The 21,763-nt window shown below is 39.4% G+C and overlaps 1 protein-coding gene across 1 annotated transcript; it reads left to right on the top strand.

Moving 5' to 3' along the window:
- Positions 1–9,545: 9,545 nt before the first annotated feature.
- On the top strand, positions 9,546–17,002 carry LOC107556063 (sonic hedgehog protein A). The gene is made up of 3 exons (XM_016239054.1): positions 9,546–10,119; positions 13,628–13,889; positions 15,370–17,002. Exons 1-3 carry the CDS (start codon positions 9,820–9,822, stop codon positions 16,062–16,064), a joined length of 1,257 nt encoding a protein of 418 aa, XP_016094540.1. The 5' UTR covers positions 9,546–9,819; the 3' UTR covers positions 16,065–17,002.
- The last annotated feature ends 4,761 nt before the right edge of the window (positions 17,003–21,763 follow it).

Below are 21,763 nucleotides of genomic sequence, written 5' to 3'. Positions count from 1 at the left end.
CCTAGAGACAGGAAACGCTTGATTCTAATTGGGTTGTCTGTCTGATGCTGCTTGTCGGTGTCCTGTCCTGCATCACAGCACACGTTATTTCAGGCCGACACCAAAAGATGGGAATGACCCTCTAGAAAGCAGATCGACAAATGGAATTATTACTAGAAGTTCCTGGTATGGCAGAAGAAAGCATGCATGGAAGCAACAGAGGTGCTGGATGGAAGCAGTATAGAATTGCTCAGCAGTCTGTATAGCAGAGGGAATGTCCTGAGATGTGATTCTCATCACTAATAATCCAATTTGTAATATAATGAAAAAAGCCCATAAAAAATAGACTTAACCTTTTTGTTTTTTCTCTCACGTTTAATTTCCTAAAACCATATTTTTCCGGGGATATCTCTTTCAGCAAATGGTCATTTTTTTTTGTTATTCTAACAACACACAGGGTTTGCTATTGCTAGTAAAAAAAAATTATTTTATCGTTTGTTTTTTAAATATATGCTACATAATCTACACTGTACTTAGAGTTTACAACATAAAACAGTTTATATACACACATACACATACATGCACTCATGATGGTTATTTCCTTTCAAAACATGCTAAGTAATGGTGTTGAGATGTGGAGGCTTTTTTGAGGTAAATGTGTTTCAGAGGAAGTCATTATATATTTCTTCAACATCAAAGTGTCAGTGGGACAGGGAGATTAATTGTAATTGGCCGGTTCAGGTCATGCTCAGTGCCAGGGTTGCCTAGAGACAGGAAACGCTTGATTCTAATTGGGTTGTCTGTCTGATGCTGCTTGTCGGTGTCCTGTCCTGCATCACAGCACACGTTATTTCAGGCCGACACCAAAAGATGGGAATGACCCTCTAGAAAGCAGATCGACAAATGGAATTATTACTAGAAGTTCCTGGTATGGCAGAAGAAAGCATGCATGGAAGCAACAGAGGTGCTGGATGGAAGCAGTATAGAATTGCTCAGCAGTCTGTATAGCAGAGGGAATGTCCTGAGATGTGATTCTCATCACTAATAATCCAATTTGTAATATAATGAAAAAAGCCCATAAAAAATAGACTTAACCTTTTTGTTTTTTCTCTCACGTTTAATTTCCTAAAACCATATTTTTCCGGGGATATCTCTTTCAGCAAATGGTCATTTTTTTTGTTATTCTAACAACACACAGGGTTTGCTATTGCTAGTAAAAAAAAATTATTTTATCGTTTGTTTTTTAAATATATGCTACATAATCTACACTGTACTTAGAGTTTACAACATAAAACAGTTTATATACACACATACACATACATGCATACATACATACATACATACATGTAAATATATATTTAAATATATTTCATATTCATATAATAAATCTGAAAAAGGTAAATTTTTAAGCATCCAATAAGAAATTAAAAGCTTTAAATTGAGCTTGAATATGACTATAAAAATCCAGATTTTGTTAGAAAGGCAGTAAAATCCAAAGCAACATGGCTTACAAATATTTAGAACTGAGGTCTATTGTGTAAACCTCGGAAGATAGTTTGATATACATCCAGTGTTGGGAAGGTTACTTTGGAAATGTAATAGGTTACAGATTACAAGTTACCCTACTTAAAATGTAATAGTAGTGTAACTTTTCAATTACTTTATTAAAGTAATGTAACTGATTACATTTGATTACTTTTTGATTACTTTTCTAAATTTCTAATGTTTTCAATTGTTTATCATTTTCAAACATGTAAACCAGGCAGGGTAAACCTTACAGTAGTACTCAATACTGATTACTGTCACACTTTCGAAATCCTTTATCACTTGAATTAAGATTATATTTCAATTTTAAAGTAGACATTGGATGCAAAATTCACTTTTACATGGTGTTTGCATATAAATGTATCTTCGTGTGTGGACACAACCACCCTACAATGATAAAACTCCATTCCCTCCTTTTTTTAATCACCCCAAATCCTAAACAGTCTCAATTATCACTCCGTTTTGATTTTCTGAGCAGTATGAAGTCATATTGTTCAGGCCCCGCCCACAACTGCTGATGTACTGTCCAATATTATCATATTTTCACCCTCAGCCAGTTGTACAAAGTCCATCATTTTCTCCGCGCTTGAACAGCTGTAGCGACAATGTCTTGTAAGCAATGCAGGTGTTTTGTAGTTTTGTGATGTACAAGAACGAATCTTAATTTTCTCCCGACATCAGAGCCACTGAGGACGCAGTGCATTAGTTTTGTTTTGTTTGGTAATGCGCCACTGAATACACCTAAATTTGTTTATGTCTGCGCAAATAATTTGACTCCAGACTGCTTTCTGAACGAGGGACAATTCAAGGCAGGTTTTGTTAAAAAGTTCAAACTCAAGGATAGATCAGTACCCATTGTTTGTGATCCAGCTGCACCTCCAGAAGAAGTCTGACACTTTATATTTTTTATGATTATTTGCAAATCGCCTTTGCTGTTCACAGAAGAAAGGGGCAGGTGAGCAGAGCTCATTAGCATTTAAAGGCACAAGCCCCAAAATCGATGTGAACAGAACAAGGTAAAAAGGGTGTTGTTTTACATGACCACGGAGGAATTTTAACCAAAGTATGTTGCAGACCGTTCATGAAGACTCTAAAGAATCATACCAACTTGTGGAAGATCAATGTCCCCTTTGAAGCACAGCCACCACAAAATCAGACTTACTTTGAGATCATTCTGAGGATAAAAACATTTAAAATCATAACAAGACATATTTAATTAGCTATGATACTGTTTTTGAAATCAAATCTTTACATGGCTATGACAGTAAACACTGGAATCTAACAACGCCTTGGAAATAAACAGTTAATCTTTAAAAACCCATTTAGGAAATAAAAGAGTTATCAAAAAAAGCATTTTCTAAACTCCTGAAACATTGGTGTTTCATATTTTAGAGCAGTCACTGCAACTTATGAAAGAAATCAATTAAATCTGTATGTGATTCGTCATATTCTTGTTTATTGTAATTACAAATGCTGAAGGCAGCATGAAATACAAAGCTGAGAAACTCTCCACTATAGACATATACGTATGTTTCAACAGCACTGGAGTGGAGACAAATTCAACACATTTGTGAGTGGGGAGTGTTAGTCTGCGCTGGGTCTTCAGTTCGAATGTGGCAAGTTGGTGAGGTTTTATGCACCCTCCTGTCATTTATGCTGGAGCGACACAGGCCGCGGATGTGGCAGGTCTCACACGGCTGAGTTTGACTTCATGGTGATCAAATTGGAAAACCTTGGTGAGCACCAAAAATACAAATAATTAATTTAGTGTGATTAATGATGTGATTGACATTAGAGCATCATGTCATCATGAATATACAGTATCATATGTGTGTACATATATACATTATTAAGTCAAGTCACCTTTATTTATATAGTCCTTGACACAATACAGATTGTGTCAAAGCAACTTTACAGTGTTAAACAGGAAAAATAATGCAAGAGCACAATAGAAAACAGTCAGTTTATCAGTTAAAGTCATCGTGATTTCATCATCCAGCTCAGTTCAGTTCTCTTCCAATAGTGTCTGTGCAGTCAAGTCAACAGTGTTGCCAGAAATTGTGTATTACATATGTATATGTATTTATGTATGTACTCACAATTTGTACAGTGTCCCAACTTTTTTGGAATCGGGTTTGTATTCTTCTACACCTTTCCTACACCTCTGCCTTTCATATACACTCACACCTGTCTGTCTTCTTTGTGATCATTGTCTTTGTGATGCTGGTCTTCACATTTACAGCTCACATTCATCTGCAGTAGAAGTGCTTTAAATCACCCCACCTCCTTCCATTCAGACAGAGTTACAGTCATAAAGATAAAGGTTGAGGTGCTTTCCCACCTGTGCAGACATACCGATCGAACCACCTGCAAACATGATCCATATTGTTACATATTAGGACGTCACTGGAAGCTTCCTTGATTTAGCTGCTTCAAATTTTCATGAATATTCTTGATTATTTACATTTGTAGATACAGGGAACTTGATGTATTTCCTCAAGTTGCATCACTGAGAAAAGTCTACAAAGACTTCCGTGAACTTATTGAAGTGCTTGTTCTTACAAGCTGTATAAAGTACATACAGTAGTCATTTTTTTGTCTTCTCTAAAATGTGGGTAAGTAATCACATTTTACAGGAAAGGCTTCTTGGCAGAAACAACAAAAACAGTTGGTTGATGGTTACATGTTATGGTTTCAGCTTGTTTGTGTTAACATAATCTTATGATTACAGCTGAGATTGATTTGGGTGTGAAATCAACGAACACAAAGTTAGGGTTAAAGCCAAGGCAAGAATATTTCAATACAGACAGGTGTCTTAATTAGCAAGAGGTTAAATCCTCAAAACTCTCCAAATGTGTGTCAGGTTTTAATTGAGTAATGTCTAAAACTTAAAACAGTTTTGATGATGTGTGGGGTGAACTTCATCTGCTAAGGCTGTATAGTTTATAAAAAGTGCTGTGTTTGCTATAGGCCAGGGGTAGGCAAGTTCGGTCCTAGAGAGCCGCAGTCCTGCAGAGTTCAACACCAACCCTGAAAAAAACCCTCACCTGCCTATAGCCTTAGTAATCCTGAAGACATTGATTAGCTTGTTCAGGTGTGTTTGATTAGGGTTGGAGCTGAACTCTGCAGGACTGCGGCTCTCTAGGACCGAACTCGCCTACCCCTGCTATAGGCTATATGAGGGACCGACCAAATCAATTAAATAGAAAATAGAGAGAGAGAAAAAAAATGATTCTTTTAAAGTTGTACCACCTCTCAACCTGGTGCAAGCTTTGCAAGCATGTGTCTGTCTGCTGAGCTTCTGCCACATACTAAACAAAGGTGGATATGAAGAGAGCCGTGAGTATGTAAAACATTTAGAGTCACAGAGAAGGAGCATTAGATGGTTTAACAGGCGCTGAATTCTATATTGCTGTTGGTTAACAGTAGAATTGAGGTCTAAAGTGGATTTTAATTTTTTTTTCTAGCAAAAGGACACACCTGGAAAGGCTGGTGCAGGTTTGTCTATCTGTCTATACAGTAATCCCCCCTGTTTGTTCTGGGCAAATTCCACAGATCTGAACCACACCTTTCAAATGCTTCTAATATGATACTCATCTACAGGAAACTATTATTTGAACACTCGATAAAGCTGACACGCTAATCTCGAAAAGTAATGTTTAACTGATTAATAAAACTGCCAGTTTCAGTGTCTAGAGGTGCTTTTCTGGAGATACTCTCTATTTTTTCAGGATAGTTGAGAAAGTTGTTGCTGGCTTTAGAGGTTTCATAAAACTGACAAATGCCTTTGCTCTGTATGGTTATTAGTTAGAAATGAATCTGAGCCTTGAACAAATACCTAATATAAAGCCCACTCAAACATGTCTGAACCATAAACATCTCTTGAAGCAAGTTTGTCTGGAGTTGATTAAGATGCATAAATAGATTTAGAAAGCTGATTTTGCTTTTGAAGCTACCACAAGACATCCGAGCCTTAGAGCCTGTAAAACAAGGTGAGGATGTTAAATAAGTCCACAGACGCAGTTCTGGACTTTCTCAACCGTTTGTTTTAGGCTATTCTTGGGATTTAGGGCTTGCTTTTTTCTTTTCAAATTTTCTACATAGCACATAAGTAAGGGATAATGAACAGTCAACCCATCTTTATCACAAAATAAAACCCCAAACAGGGTGATCAGGGCCGTGATTTGAAGAGTGAAGGTACAAAATGCTAACTAACTAAATAAAAACATGAATCTAGCACAGTTCTGTAGCAAACTGGTTGCCTGGGACAAAAGTCAATTATACAGTTTAGTGGTAATTATACAAAATAATAATAATGAACAAAATAACAACAGATCAAGTGTTTCAGAGAGCCATATAATAAATGACAATAACCACAACAGGTGCTCAAGAAAGCGTAGCGCAAAACACACCAGAAAATGCCACTTCTACAAGGATTTAATTATATTTCTAATCCTCTGATAAAATGTAATGCTGACAAACCATCTGGGTCAGATCACTAGATGACTCTTGAAGAGGTGTGTCTAAGACTTCTGAAGTAGTCAATCACAGCATCATTTGGTCTTTACATATGATTCTCACCTCAAAGCATTTGGTTTATTTTCACACCTTTTCCTCTTCTCTTCATTGCAGGCTTTGCTTCTTTCCTGTTCAATCATGCTGCCCTCGATCGCAAAACTCTGGCGACCGGAATGAGGTCATTATCCAAGGCTGTGATTCTCTCTCTCTCTCTCTTTCTCTTCTTCAGCAGCACTAGTCTTTGGGATCATTTTGCTCCACTCCTGATCTTTGATGACGTGACAACACTTAGCCTTATCTATCACCTCAGAAGCTGAAGCGTGCAGACACATGTAGTTAAAAATTAATTTTAAAATCAACAGGAAAAATATTGGCTGTAAAGTTGTTCAGTGAGCAACATCCTAGAACCTGTCCAGCAGACTACCGAGTGTGGAAATGTTTTGAAATCACTCTTCACTGTTCTTGTGGAATGTCTCTAAACACTTCGGTAGAAAGGCAGCACTTCTCATGGTGCAATGGTGACTTGTACGGCTACTAGCATGCGAGTGGGTGTTTAATGATGCTTACACTTTTCAGTGGTTACTGTGGTCAGCCGTGTTGAACGTTGACTAAATTTCCAGAGAAATTACTGTTGCTCCAGGTAATATGGCACAGGCCACAAGCACCCCAAGTTTATTACATAGATACTATCTGTGTCCTCAGGTCTAATGGCAATTGAACAAAGCATGCTGCAGCAGATGGTTTACTCTCATGTGCTCACTTATTTGTATCCTTAACTTTCCCATATAACTGCAGTAATATTTTCCTCCGCTGTCCATCACCATTTTACATTTCTGGTGTTTTTGATATCTCTTTTCCAGGGGTTTTTAGAGTGTTAAATATTATAAATAAATATGGAACCTCATATAGTATTGAAAACAAAAGGTTGAACCAAGCTACCACTAGTCATTATAGTATTAGTATTAGTATTATATAATGGCTGATGACAATTAAATTGGTTTTCTCAGCCTCCACAATGGCATTTTTTTATGGCACAGAGTGGAATGTGTTGTCAATATGAAAATGCTATTGATAACATGCTTTTTTCAACATTCTAGGGTTTATGAATTACTCTTAATGCTCAGCAGTCCCCTTTGCCCCCTAAATCTCTGTTCGAATTGAAAACAGCACATATTTGCGCATCTCTAAGACTCTCCTCTCCCTCCCTCTATGTTGGGTTGACCTGGGGCTTGGCTGTCTTGCCTTGGCCTTGAGAGGACTGAGGCTGTGTTTAAGTAGAGGGAGCGGCTGAGCGAGGCAAATAAAAAAACTCTTTACACACTCCGAGACGGAGCTGAGCTGGAACCTCAGGTACGCGATTGTGAAATTCCCCACGTTCCACTCCCTGCAGTCCACTACAACACAAAGGTCTGCCCGAAATCGAGGCTAAGTGTTCCTCCACAGAATGCTTGTCCTTAAGACCGGTTTGCTGTACACTGACTGCTTAGGGTCATTCTCAAAGGATTAGTCAGTTGGGCCGCACATGATCTTGTATGGGTCCCAGAATTATACAACATTGTGTTTGTTTGTAGGGCTTATTCATGCTACACATACAGTTACATACCTGAATGACCTGAAATATGATGTCTATGTAATCATTATGTCTGGAAAACAATACAGGAAAGGAAAACATATCAGTGATCTCTTAATTGCTGATGAATGCAATTGCGGAGATGTAATTGAAGAGGAGCAAGAAAGTCATGCTCCACTACAACATGCGGCTGTCTGTGTCTCCTCTGTTTTCTTGTAGTCATTCCCACTGATTTTCTAATACACAGAAGGTAAAATGTCTGTTGCAGAAGTACCTTTTCACTAGCATACAGATTATTGCCAACTTCCAAAACTACTTAATATCAAGTTACAGTTTATGAGGTGTTCATCGCAGTGTGGCAGCATATAGAGTAGAAAACCATAGTACAGTCTGCACAGTTCACTCCTTTAAGACCTCTGTAGCCAGGTGGTCATAATCTAATTAATTTCGACATAAAGTAACTTATGTCTGACTATTTGCTTGAAGTAGGAGCAGCAATTGAACTGCCTCTCTTTCAGCTGCGTATTTGGAGCTCATGAAGTTATTTTAGAAGAGATTAATTTGCTGTGGACATTCTGAGAGAAGGTTCATGCTGCCTTTACCCTGATGATTAATATAATGTATAATTTTATTAAATGTGCGTTATACTATAGATAATTGTATCTTTGTGATGTGTGTTAAACTTACTGCTTTACTCCTGACATATCATCATTATCTAATGGCATTTTTGAATTTTCTGCAGTCAAAAAATTGCACAGTCCAACCCAATTGAACATCAAATCACCTGTGTCATGCTCAATTGAACAAAACCTTCAGCAGGGGCCCTGCTCTTCTCAATGTATTTCTCAAGACAAGCAGCCAGCATCTTTGATAGAGCAGTCTGGAAAATGTGTGAAAACAAGAGAAATTAAGACAATGAAACACATACCTTACCCGCTGCTACGGGCCAGGGAACACAGTGGTTACCATGGCTTAATCTGTCACTGAAGTGGACTTTAAGGGGTGACAGGGTTTTTGCAGGCTGATCTTTCTCCCAAACAGACAGCTTAGCATTTGTGTGCGCACAGGAAGAGCCCTTTCCAATATCTCAAATAAGCTGTGTTGGGCGAGAAGAGCCAACTTAATCTCGGTCTCCTACTCTCTCGATCTCTACGCCAGTGAAATTGCAGCTGATAGAGATGGAGGAATATTTCAGTTTATTCTAAATGAATCAAAACATTCCTGGCTTTTCAGTTTGGAAATAAACATTTGGACAATATTTCAAAGAAAATGAAATCCTGTAAATTGTTTAGAAACTGAACCTTTCACTTTGAAACCTTTGCAAAATGATGCTGATATAGCTGACTGTGCACAAAGTATATTTTTCCATTTATTATAAACCAAACTACTTTATCTGGCTTTTGTAACGTTCAGCTTTTTTCAGGTTGAGAGGTTGATGGGACAACAAGTGATTAACCTGATGGAGATAAAAAGAAAACGAAAAAAGTTTACATTAAATTAAAATGCATGTCTGTATTTTTGGCATGTTTTGGATTGTATTTGGTATCGGTTTGTTTGTGGTTATTTTATGGTTCATTCGGATTAATGTGCACAAGCACAGTCTGCACTGACTGTGACAAACGAAACTTTGAAAGTCGCGTAATTTAATCAGCCTTATATGCACCTTAAGCAGGAACAGAAATACAGACAAAATGACAAACAAAAACGGTCCATTAGCATCCCAGTAACAAACTGAGCACACATGCATGTCGCAGCCTCACAGACAGCAGCGGGGGAAACTGATGCGTTCACATCGCACCGTGTCCCTCCCCTGAAGCCCACCTTCTTGAAAGGTTTTTGCGCGTCTGTTTTGTGGGATAACATCAGAAGGGTTCGTCCCGTCGAGCCAATCAGGTCCCTCCCTACCTCAGATCGCAGCTATAATACATAGGAGTAAAGAGGCTTCTCGCATAAGTGGCTGTGGCTTCAACTAACGTTGTGATTTCGAGGTCAGTTTTACCTTTCACATCCACGCCGCAAACCTCCGATGCGTTATCAGACGCACACTTCCGCACCTGTCACGGTAGGGCTCGGCGCTGAGGGACACGCGTGAACTGAGGGGACGGCAAGGACATCGCCGGAGATCCGCGCAGCGAGAACGTGAATCCTGCTAGACACACCGCGCAGGGCGCTCTAGAACACTGCAGCGAGATTCACCGTGCGGCAAAATGCGGCTTATTACGAGAGTGCTGCTGGTGTCACTTCTCAGTCTGTCCTTGGTGGTGTCCGGACTGGCCTGCGGTCCTGGCAGAGGCTACGGCAGAAGAAGACATCCGAAGAAGCTGACACCTCTCGCCTACAAGCAGTTTATACCTAATGTCGCGGAGAAGACCTTAGGGGCCAGCGGCAGATACGAGGGCAAGATAACGCGCAATTCGGAGAGATTTAAAGAACTTACTCCAAATTACAATCCCGACATTATCTTTAAGGATGAGGAGAACACGGGCGCGGACAGACTCATGACACAGGTAATTCCTTTCCCTTCAGAAATCGCACCGGTGCCTGTTTGAAGTCAGAGCCTCGGAAAGTGCAGTTCATGCAGGGATTGTGAATTAGTCTTGCGGCATGGCTCGCTCTAATGAAGCTGTGCGAGAGAAATGCCATCAAGAGAGGACCGGCTGGTTGCCTCCTTGCTCACCCTCATTGTGGAAGGTTGCGTGAAATATTTATGCGCTTGTCTGTTCCTCTGTAGGCTATCATTTTTTGTCCGCGTTGAGATACATCGGGCGCGCGTTCTCTGTTTTGTAAAACGTGGCTATCCTGCTAGATAGGTACGGCACCTGATCCGAAGGGACTGTGATGGTCAGTATATTTCAGTCTTATGGCAGCTAAATGTGGAACGAAATTAAGCATACATGTTCATGGGATTGCTTAGTCAGACCGCAGTCCACCCGCTCTCAGACGCTGCTTATCAGGGCATGAACATATTGACATTTCTCGAAGGATGTTCTTCAGTTTGTTTCTGCTTATTAGTGGGCCAGGACGGTACCACTTAGTGACAGATTAGAATAAGACACAGTGGCCTATGTGTCTTCAGCCCCCTTTTCCCGATATTATTCAGGAGTTTGCTCATCTGCTGGCAATTATAACACCAGATGCTGTATAGGCTTAATCTATATATATAATCAACAGCAAACGACACACAGTCTGAAATAAGTTTTATGTGGTACACTCCAGAAGTAGGCTAGTGCAACAATATTAATTGCAGTATGCGCTATTATTTTGGTAAATGGGTATGTAAATAATTACTTAGATGCGGGAAACTGTTTTCGCTGCTCGAAATTACATTATTTGACTAGTAAGACTTGTGTATTGCTCAAAAATTATATCAAGGTTTTTTTTGGTCCGATTTGTAGCTATATAACTTTTATGTCGTCTCACACGACTCCACTTTTTATCTTTTCATCCTTTATTTATTTTTTGTATATATATTTATTTTATTTATTTTTATTTTTTAAAGCAAGACCTCTGGAAAAAGTCAGACAGCTTTGGGAATAGGCTGTCTGTCCCCAACATGGCTTTCCACTCTCGTCGCATTAGCAGGGATCATCTGAACTTCTGACCCTTTGCCAAAGGAGCAAATAACATTGCTGCTTAGGAAATGCATCGAAAATATAGCCTATTTGCTATACCAAGCACATTCGGGATTGCTTCCGTATAATTTACAAAGTGCTTACCCGGAGTACATAATTTTTATTAGTATTTTGGACGTGTCTTTGTTGAATAGCTGTTCAGTTCAAAGTCTAAGTCATGACTGGTTATCGCGTGGATGAGGTTTGCTGAAGTATTGCGAATGCCAACCAAAGTGCCGCGCAGGTGCATTATGAAGTTTCCGCTTTTCTGGTACTTAAAAAGATGAAACCCCTGTCTGGTGTGGTTTTCTCAGATGTATATCAAACTCTGCTTAAGGTGAATGTGATTATAAGTGTGCGATGACCCGCGGGCACACACGCTGCCATTAAAATATGAAGGTTACCCTTGCAATCTTGTAACTTCAAATGAACGTCTCAGTCTTTCAAAGGGAGTTAACAAGCTGTCCTGTTAACAAACGTTTTGGAGAAGCGCATCCGAGTGTAAGGTGGCATGGTTTGTTGGTTGCATTACACGCTGTGTAATGAATTGGGCTAAACGGTGCTGCTCGCGAAATTAGGCGCAACTGCGAGAGCATCCAGGAGGCTGTTTGCTCTGACAGGTAGCTGATAAGTGTTTCCTCTAAAACAGTTCATTTTGGGAAGAGATTAGTAGCTGACTGTGACTAGGCGGCTTGTTGAACAAACCTCGTGTGGAGCACAAAGCGGCGGCACAGGGGTTCCCGCTGCGCTTCATGGTGGCTGAACAGAATTTGGCTTGATTTGCGGCACACGACCCAATGAATTAATAAAGAGTTTAGGCTTCACGGCTCTTGCATCCCCAGCAGTTTTGCTCAGAATGTGCTAGGTTGTATCTTTCGGTGCCTTGTTTATATTTTCCTCTCTCAGTCAAGTGCCACAAGTGCTGTAGAGCTAATAGGCAGTAGATTTCTATAATCACTTTTACAGAAAATCTGTTTTATTTCTGTTAGGGTAAAGAAATATTCTGGCCACAGATATTCCACAGATGTATCAGTATCTCAGTCAGTATGAAAATATTTAATGTATCCTGTGAAGTGCCATAAGATTTTGGTGGTTTGACAGATCCATAGACATATATTATACATGGTATACAGTTTGTGTAATAGACACTAAAGACATAATGGGGTTAATTGAAACGTTTAATATTTTATAATTGACTATACTTCATTTTTTAATTTATAATGGAATATAATCTAGTGTCATAAACTGCATGTGGCCTTCACTGCAGACATGAAAATTAGAGGGTCAAGCACATCAGTTGAAAGTGAGGCAATAGTAGTCTGGTACAGAAATTTATGTGGATGATATAGGCTAAGAATGGTGTGTGTGTGCTTTTAAGGGGGGAGAGAAAGAGGGAGAGAGTGAGCGAGTCAAAGCTAGGAGGTTACGTGTGTGAATTATTGCAGGTATTAATTTGGCTTAGTGTCACAATTTGCAAGCATATTTTGAATAGATTTTATGTAACCTCCGAAAGACCGTCGGTTAAGCAATCACATCACGTCCCTTGAGCAAACCTGTGCTGCAAGAATAATGAGTAGTTGCTTCTCCGTTTGGACGCAGTGAAAGAGTCTTTTGTGGTGTTTTATTTGACATATTGGTTAAGTGTTGGGAAGAGTTGTCCTGGAGAAGGCCAAGCATCTCAACACAAGGTCCCGGGAAAGGTTAGTGGGTGCACCACCCAAACATGGCCTAACAGTCCAAAGCTACCTGCCCCTTAGCGAGGGTCACTGTTCTAAACCTTAAGGTTATAATACAAAACACTACAAATCACTAACTGAAACATCCCTGTTTAATTTTTTTTTTTTGCCTTCTAATTTCAAGTTACCGTTGTACGTATTTTGGCCTTTGAAAGAGAAGAGGCCTTGATGCAGTCACACCTTTCCCTGGCTGGATCCATATGTTTTAGATCAGTGGAGCGAATGCAATCAATTTTTCATTGAGCTCTTTGGGCAGAATATCCTTGCATGCAAGACTGAATTATTTCCAGTGTAAATACAGGTCTCTCATATGCTTATTTGTCAGTCGGTTTATTTGTCTGGACGCATCTATCGGGATATTAAAGAATTATTGTCAGTAAATTATATCTTCAGAGCTGTGATCCTCAAGAAGTTTGCTCAGAACTGACTGACTGTTAAGATACTACTTTTTCCAATTTATGTCTTTAAATAAATTAGTCCTGTTGGTTTATTCAAGGGGATGTAAACAGCTTTTATGTATAAAGCTATACTATTATTTTTGGAGATTCAGAGCATTATTTAGGCTGTCATGTTGTTTTTTAACATGCTTATGGCAATATGGATCAATGAATGGGAGTATTAAAACTCAGTTAATTGCATCTCTTCCGGTTCTCTCTCTGTTCTATTAGAGATGCAAAGACAAGCTGAACTCACTGGCCATCTCTGTAATGAACCAGTGGCCAGGGGTTAAGCTGCGTGTAACAGAGGGCTGGGATGAGGACGGTCACCATTTTGAAGAATCACTCCACTACGAGGGAAGAGCTGTTGATATCACCACCTCTGATCGAGACAAGAGCAAATATGGGACACTCTCTCGGTTAGCTGTGGAAGCTGGATTTGACTGGGTCTATTACGAGTCCAAAGCCCACATCCATTGCTCTGTCAAAGCAGGTAAGACCATGGCAGCTTGATTGGAACTGCAAAATAAAGAAGTGATGGGCACAATGCTTCACACTCGATTTTATGTGAAAAAAGCAGGGTTAAAATGATCAACTGCTTTTAAATAGCCTACTGATACTGTAAAATGTTCTTAGTCTGTTACTGGAAGTGTACTAAATTATTAGTGTAATCCTAAAAATAACATCTGGCAATGTAATTATTTCTAACAAATATTATTCTAATTACAGAATTTATGAATAATGACCAAGTGATAAGCAATCAAAGCCTACAAATTGTTTTAAGTCTATTACTCTATAAGATCCGCTTTTAAACCTTCACACCTTACTAAATTCATAAGACAATCACAGAAAGACTTGCCAGCCAATATATATGAACTGATCTTACATCGCCCCACTCTGTCTCTTTGAAGGAAGCGCTTATCAAGTCATCACAAGCTCACTCACTACAGAGCACACACTGTGCACACATTTTACTAGAGATATATGAAAACAAATCGAGGATGTTTTTACACGCGCGCTTGTAAAAAATAGGCTACGATGAAAATATGACGAATGCATCACTTGCGCAAATACGATGTAATTCTTGTCAGGGTTTTATTTAGTTTAACATTGATCGAAGGTAATTTAGCTGGAACATATAGGCAAAGCCTCATAAGCGTTCGCCAAATCTTATCATTTAAATTCTAAACACATTTACAAATACATTACAGGCTTTGAACAGAGCCGGGTCGAACTCGCTCGCCCAAATCTGTTTCTCAATTGGCACTATCTTATTTCATGCCATAGAATCTTATGAGAGGATTAGACGAAAAGTCCATTCTATAGCTCTGTTTGCCGAGATCGGAATGTGAAGAGATCCCACAAGGCCCGAATTATTGTCATTAAGCTTGACAACGGAGAGCATGATGGTTTAAAAAAAATGAAAGGAAAGAAGAAGAGGGCATTGATTGACTACCGCTAGCATTTCTAATTTACATTCAGATCTACACCATTAGAGCCTTGGAAAAGTGTCCGGGCTGAGTAAATACTGTTTGAGCCTGCGTGGGGTTTTCTCATTCTATAAGTGTGAATTGTCACATAGAAGTTTGTGCACCTGAGCAAATATGAAAGAGGCGCAAGGAAAGGCAGAAGTGTCCTTTTCCAAGAGTGCTCTGTACACAAGCTGCATTAGAATGACAATGACCGGGCTTTATTGGTTTTTAATTAGAGCAGTCCAGACTCTTTCCTCCTTCATCTCACACAAAGACATTGTTTTTTTGGGAAAGCTTTCGATTTACAGCCTAATTCCCGTTGCCACGTTTTCTTTTGTTTTTTGTTTTTGCGTGAGCCGAGTTTGGGGTTTATTTAGCTTACGTGCATGTTTTTCTCATCAGTAACAACTCAAAATATGATAAATTAGCCTAATATATTTATGATGTAACTTCTTGGTATGCCGCATAAAATGGTTCACTCATTGCTATTTATCTCGACAGAAAATTCGGTTGCTGCGAAATCTGGAGGCTGCTTCCCAGGCTCGGCTCTGGTCTCGCTCAGAGACGGGGGACAGAAGGCCGTGAAGGACCTGAACCCAGGTGACAAGGTGCTGGCGGCGGACGGCGATGGGAAGCTCGTGTACAGCGACTTCATCATGTTCACAGACCGAGACTCCGCGACGCGACGCGTGTTTTACGTGATAGAAACGAAAGAACCCGCTGAAAAGATCACCCTCACCGCTGCTCACCTCCTTTTTGTCCTCGACAACTCAACGGATGATCTCCACACCACGACCGGCGCGTTTGCCAGCAGTGTCAGAGCCGGACAAAAGGTGATGGTTGTTGATGATAGCGGTCAGCTTAAATCTGTCATCGTGGAGCGGATATACACGGAGGAGCACCAGGGCTCGTTCGCACCAGTGACTGCTCATGGAACCATTGTGGTCGACAGAATCCTGGCGTCGTGTTACGCCGTAATAGAGGACCACAGTCTCGCGCATTTGGCCTTCGCGCCAGTCAGGCTCTATTATGACGTGTCATCGGTCCTATTCCCCCAAAACTTCACCAGTCAGTCCAATGCGACTTTACAACAGGAGGGAGTCCACTGGTACTCCAAGCTCCTGTATCAAATGGGAACGTGGCTTTTGGACAGCCGCATGCTTCATCCTTTGGGGATGTCAGTAAACTCAAGCTGAAAACCCTCGTATGGAAATAAAGCAAGAGAAATCACACTAATGTAGGATATAAGACAATATTAATACAAGCAAGAGAGAAAGAGAGAGAGCGAGAGTGTTTGTGTGTGAGAGAGAGAGAGAGAGAGAGAGAGAGAGACAAAGGCCCCGAGCGGAGTTGGGATATTTATTACAATGACTTTAAAAAAAAATGTCAGTTTCAAAGAATAAATGGAGCCTTAAAAGTTTTCTTTGCATAATTTATTCTCGCGTGAACTCAGGCTGGGGGCACACAAACGGATTCGAATGCAGTGTGATCATCCAGCGGTGCAGAATCTATTTTTGTATATCTCTTGTAAACAGGAAAAAAAAGAAGAAGAAAAAGTAAGAACAGTAAGAAAAAAAGAAAGAAACTTTCATGACAGGTTGTAACATTCTGTGCATATGTGCAAATGACTGTTATATTTTAGGGGTAAGCAAACGCCGTGGGGCTCCAGAAATTATATTTTTATACACAGAATTGTACATTAGGACTTTGACCGATCGTTACCTAATCACTTTTCGTTATTTGAAATAGTGTAAGATACGAGAATATATTTTAATTTAAATAGGTGCAGTGTCTTTGCAGTCTTGTGCTGTTTTCTATTTTAGAATTCTCTATTATTTTGTCATTGCTTTGGTTGTCAGAGTGGGACAGACATAGGCTATACGTCCTTTGTTCACTGTTCTCTGGTTTCATTGTTTCTTGTATTTCTTTAAGAAAATACGAAATGCACATTCTGACAATTCAGTAACGACAATAGTCCCACAGTAAAGAACAAAGGGTTTCGTTAAACAAATTAATAAGTAACTACTGTACATTTACTAAAATGTATTTTTCTTTTCATATTTTGTAATAGTTAAATAGTTTTATAGAAATAAAATGCAGCTGATGCACAGTTTGGATAGCATATGATTGAGTGGCCATACCAGTTAACCTACCTTTCATTAAGGCAAGGTGTCAGGAAATGTATAGAATTTATTATTTATATGTTTATTATAAATGAATGCGATAAAGAAAATATTCAAACTGCTCGTTGGTATGTTTTTGTTTTATGAATATCCTTTGAGAATGCAGACATTAAACATATTCACCTATCATTTCCATAATCAGATTTAATATCATTATTGATATTATTAACGCTCATAAATATTTCATTGTTATTGCTGTTGTTTAAATAGTCGGCTCTCAGGGGCTGCTATTAAAATATTAACTGGGCTGGTAATGTTCATTGCTGTGTCATGTTTAACACATGGCACAAGAAAAACGATATAGCCTATAGAGGTTGTCTAAATGGATATAATTAAATACAGTTTTGTGTTTTATTGTTACAATAAAAAACGGTATCTGATCAAGTTGACCAAAGGTGCATAATATTTCCATTTCCAACCCACGTTAATCGGGCTATTCAGCTTGCATAAAACTCAAATGGGAGAAACAATAAGTCCATTCAAACAAACCTGTGGAAATGCGAAATGAAGTGAAATCGTAGCGTACTGTTGACAACGGCTATCGTTAAGACGCGAAAAAGTCTTTGATCTGGATTTTGTATGCTTGCGAAAAGTTGTGGTCCCATGTTAAATATAAAGAGGATAGTTCTTTGCTAATAACATCTGAAAATCTCTCACACAGATTAAAAAGACCACTGTTTGCGTGCTTTAAACGCACCAACACATTTCCTACCGGCTGCTGATGCCGAGATCCATAGTGGGTCGCCGTGATTTTGCCAAAACAGACATATTCCTGGATCAACATCTTTTGTTGATCCTGGATCAACATAACTGTCCAAAAATATAGACTTAACCCAATCCCTACCCCTAACCCTACCCATAATTTATTCCTAAAAACTGTGTGCAATGATAGCTGATTAACAAGGGTGTAGAACAGGGCTGCCCAAACTCGGTCCTGGAGGGCCGGTGTCCTGCAGAGTTTAGCTCCAACCCCAATCAAACACACCTGATCCAGCTAATCAGGCTCTTACTAGGCATGCTAGAAACTTCCAGTCAGGTGTGTTGAGGCAAGTTGGAGCTAAACTCTGCAGGACACCGGCCCTCCAGGACCGAGTTTGGGCACCCTTGGTGTAGAAGCACCTAACCCTGATTGTAAGCCTAAAACAGATATTTCCTGAAAAGTTATCCCTCAATTCTGATTGGTTGATAGGAATGTTGTATCCAAGTACATGTACTTGGTGAAATCACGGTCACCGTCCATAGTGCTGCAGTTGCTCACCACCACCACGAGAATCACGTCAAATGAGAAGTCCCCACCACCCCATTTTTGCGATTAAACACATTAACACACTTTTCCAGTCTTCATGTAATTGGGATTTTATAGTTAATGGCAGGAGTGAAACAGGTGGTGCGCCAGGTGCAACGAGAGGAAGTGAGGAAGCGCTCCCCTTCCCGTCTAATCAGTCAGTGCAGCGGCTCTTTCCTAACTTACGCTTCAAATAACCCAAAATCTTAGGATCTCGGTTTCCTTTGGTAAATTCTGAGATGTATCATGTGGCTTCTACAGCAAGCAAAAGACAGCAGGACCTTATGCAGCCATCTAAAAATGAGCCCCAAACCCATTCTCAAGTCCAGACAGTAGACATTCCCTTCTGTGTCTGAAATGAATAAGCAATTATAGCATTCACCTTTGAAATAACAAAAGCTGGTCGCATGCACCCATAGCAGAGTGAAACAGTGCTGTTATGTAAAACTGAATGGCCAAATGTCACCTTTACTAATTTAAAAATGTGTAAAACTTTCACAAGCACCTCCCAGACCGTGATATCATTCATGTGAACTCTCTGTTGGACAATATTATCAATGAGAGGAACGGTCACAGAGAGTCAATGTGAGCTCAGCGGATAAAATGGCTATTGAGAACAATACTAAAGTCTGTGAATGTTCCTGCGTGACTGAGGTGTAAATTCAGACAGGAACCTCAAAAACATCGGCATGAAGGATCAATAAATATAAAACATGGGCTAGGTCAGTGTCTTCACTATCTTTGTGCTGCACTAACAACATATACAACCATATCCACTTTTTGTCTTTTATGATGAATGTGTGCATGTGTGTGCACGGACACTTTGAAGAGTGTTAACTAGTGAGCTTTTGAACTCTGTTGCTACACGAATAGAAATTCCACTACCATTTCTTGAGAAGACTTCATTGTGCTGCAGGTTTTGCTGCTTTTTAGAGCTGTTGGTGAGGCTCACTCTCAGCCCTGACCTTGAGCATTTACACAGACACAAAAGTGACCGGGCTAAAGCATTCCTCGGAGCAGGTAAATAAAACCAACTAATCCTTCAGAGGGGCCTTGTGTCTGCAGAGAGAGCAACCGTTTCAACAAACGCTTGCTGGCATTTGCAAACAAAAATGGACTGGCAACTTTTGTGAAGTGTGAATGAACTAAAGCTTGCCTATCGTTAAATTCCAATCATTCATCTCGATTGCATAAATATTTACCCAAGTGACAATCACTTTTCTAAAACGACAATTTACACAAATCTTGCATTTCAAATGACGACACTTAGGCTACAGGAGAGACTACAGCTTGTTTGGTGTGGACCACAGTTCTTATTGAGGCATAATAAACAATTCTACAGCATTTATTAATCTTAATGTTAATCTCAACATTTAAAACATTAATATCGAAAGTTGTATCTGTTAATATTACTTAAAATGTTCATGTTAGATCACAGTGCATTGAATAATGTTAACAAAGGTTGACAAATGCTGTAAAAATACATTGGTCATTGTTAGCCCATGCAATAACCATATTAACCAATAGTAACTAATGTTAACAAATGAGAGGTTATTGTAAAGTGGTACAGATTGCTTTTTAAAAACCTGTAAGATGTGGGGATATTTTTACTGACTCAAACCGCAAGCAGCTTACAACTGATAAACATCAGTCTCTCAGAAAGCAGATGCAAGGTGAGTGTCAAAAGTCATTCATTTATCAGTAAATAACAAGACAAGCAACACAGAAGATAAAATCCAGAAAAAGGATTTATTTCATAAATTATTCATAACAAGCAGAGTCAAGGCATATTATCGGTTTTCATTTGACAAGCTCCATGAAAGGTTACTAAACACACACCGTTTATATTCTTCCTAATTCAACATGTAGGACAGTCTGGTGTACACATTTCAGACACATCAAAACAGCATAAATCACTCCCCCCCCCCCATACAATAATGATTTCCAAGTAATGTTTTCTTTTCATCCAACAACACAACGTGTGTATAAGCTGGCAAGAGTGTACAGATCATTCTTGGGCTTTGTACAAGTTTCTGAACTTTGGAACTCAGTAGGGTGTGGTCCCAGAGACGCAAAACTTCCACGGACGTGGGCTAATACAGAAAGGAAATCCAGAAGCAAGGTCCCCCTGCTTTAATACAGAAGGATTATGTTCACACAAACACCACATTGAGATCAACAACTACTTTCCCATCCAGCCTCAAAGAGCAAAGAAAGAGTGAGTGAAAGAGAGATAGAGAGAACGAAAAATAAATGAAAAGACAAAGAAAGAGCAAGAGAAGGGGTATCTGGCACCACTTAAACTGAAGAGCACCTGTTGAAAAATGAAGACAAGTTAGCATCATCTGGAGGCAGCTCTACTGTAGACAGACACAACATTATTTGAAACTGAAACCAAAAGGAGGGTTTTTCATATCAGTTTCATATTTCAGTTAACTTCGGTTTTGCATATGCAGTGGTTTTCAAAAGCATCATGGAGTGTGGAGCGTCACTGGAACCATTTTAGGAATGAATTCAATAAAAACATTTTCATTATAATAAACGATCAAAGTCGTACCACATAATAAAATACATTTGAATGTTTCTTTCTCACTACCACCAAAGCATAAAGCTAAATATCAGAATCAATACCGAACCCGTTTCTAAAAAGCTCAACACAGTACACTATAGGCTATTGGTTCTCAATCCAGTTTTTGAAGGACCCCAGTACTGCACGTTTTAGGGGTCGACACATCTAGTTCAGGGCTTGGAGACTGTGTGCAAATGTGCAGTTCCGGGCTACTCCAGCACCAGAATTCAGGAGAACTGCAGTTGGATGCTGGTCTAGGAACTGGTCAGTCGATCATTACACTAAGCTAATACACCGGGCACAAATCTAACAAAAACGGCACAAAATCTAAGCAGCTAAGGTTTACTTAGAAACCATAAACCTCATAGTCTAGCCAAGTTAAAATGAATTCTGCACCAGATCAATGGAGCGCTGAGCAAGACTAAATTCAAAATCATTCTGTAGTATATTTTTAATATATGTAATATATTTTATGGCACCATCCTGTCCTAGTTATCAATGATACCAGCAATGGTTGTTTGCTAGTGTGAATATGTATGACTATTCTCAAAACACAATCTCATCAGGTCACAGTTGTTTTAAAGGGATAGTTCACCCAAAAATGAAAATCTGTCATCATTTACTCACCCTCATGTCATTCCAAACCTGTATGAGTTGCTTTCTTATGTTGAACACAAAAGACGATATTTTGAAGATTGCTGGTAATCAAACAGCTGGTGGTTGCCATTGACTTCCATAGTATTTATTTTTTTCCTACTATGGAAGTCAATGGCAACCACCAGCTGTTTGATTACCAGCAATCTTCAAAATATCGTCTTTTGTGTTCAACATAAGAAAGCAACTCATACAGGTTTGGAA

The sequence above is a fragment of the Sinocyclocheilus grahami genome, unplaced genomic scaffold (genome assembly GCF_001515645.1).
Source record: "Sinocyclocheilus grahami isolate Dianchi unplaced genomic scaffold, SAMN03320097.WGS_v1.1 scaffold554.1, whole genome shotgun sequence".
NCBI lineage: Eukaryota > Metazoa > Chordata > Actinopteri > Cypriniformes > Cyprinidae > Sinocyclocheilus > Sinocyclocheilus grahami.
Note: the sequence above shows the minus strand (reverse complement) of the source record. Positions and strands in the feature narration are given on the sequence as shown.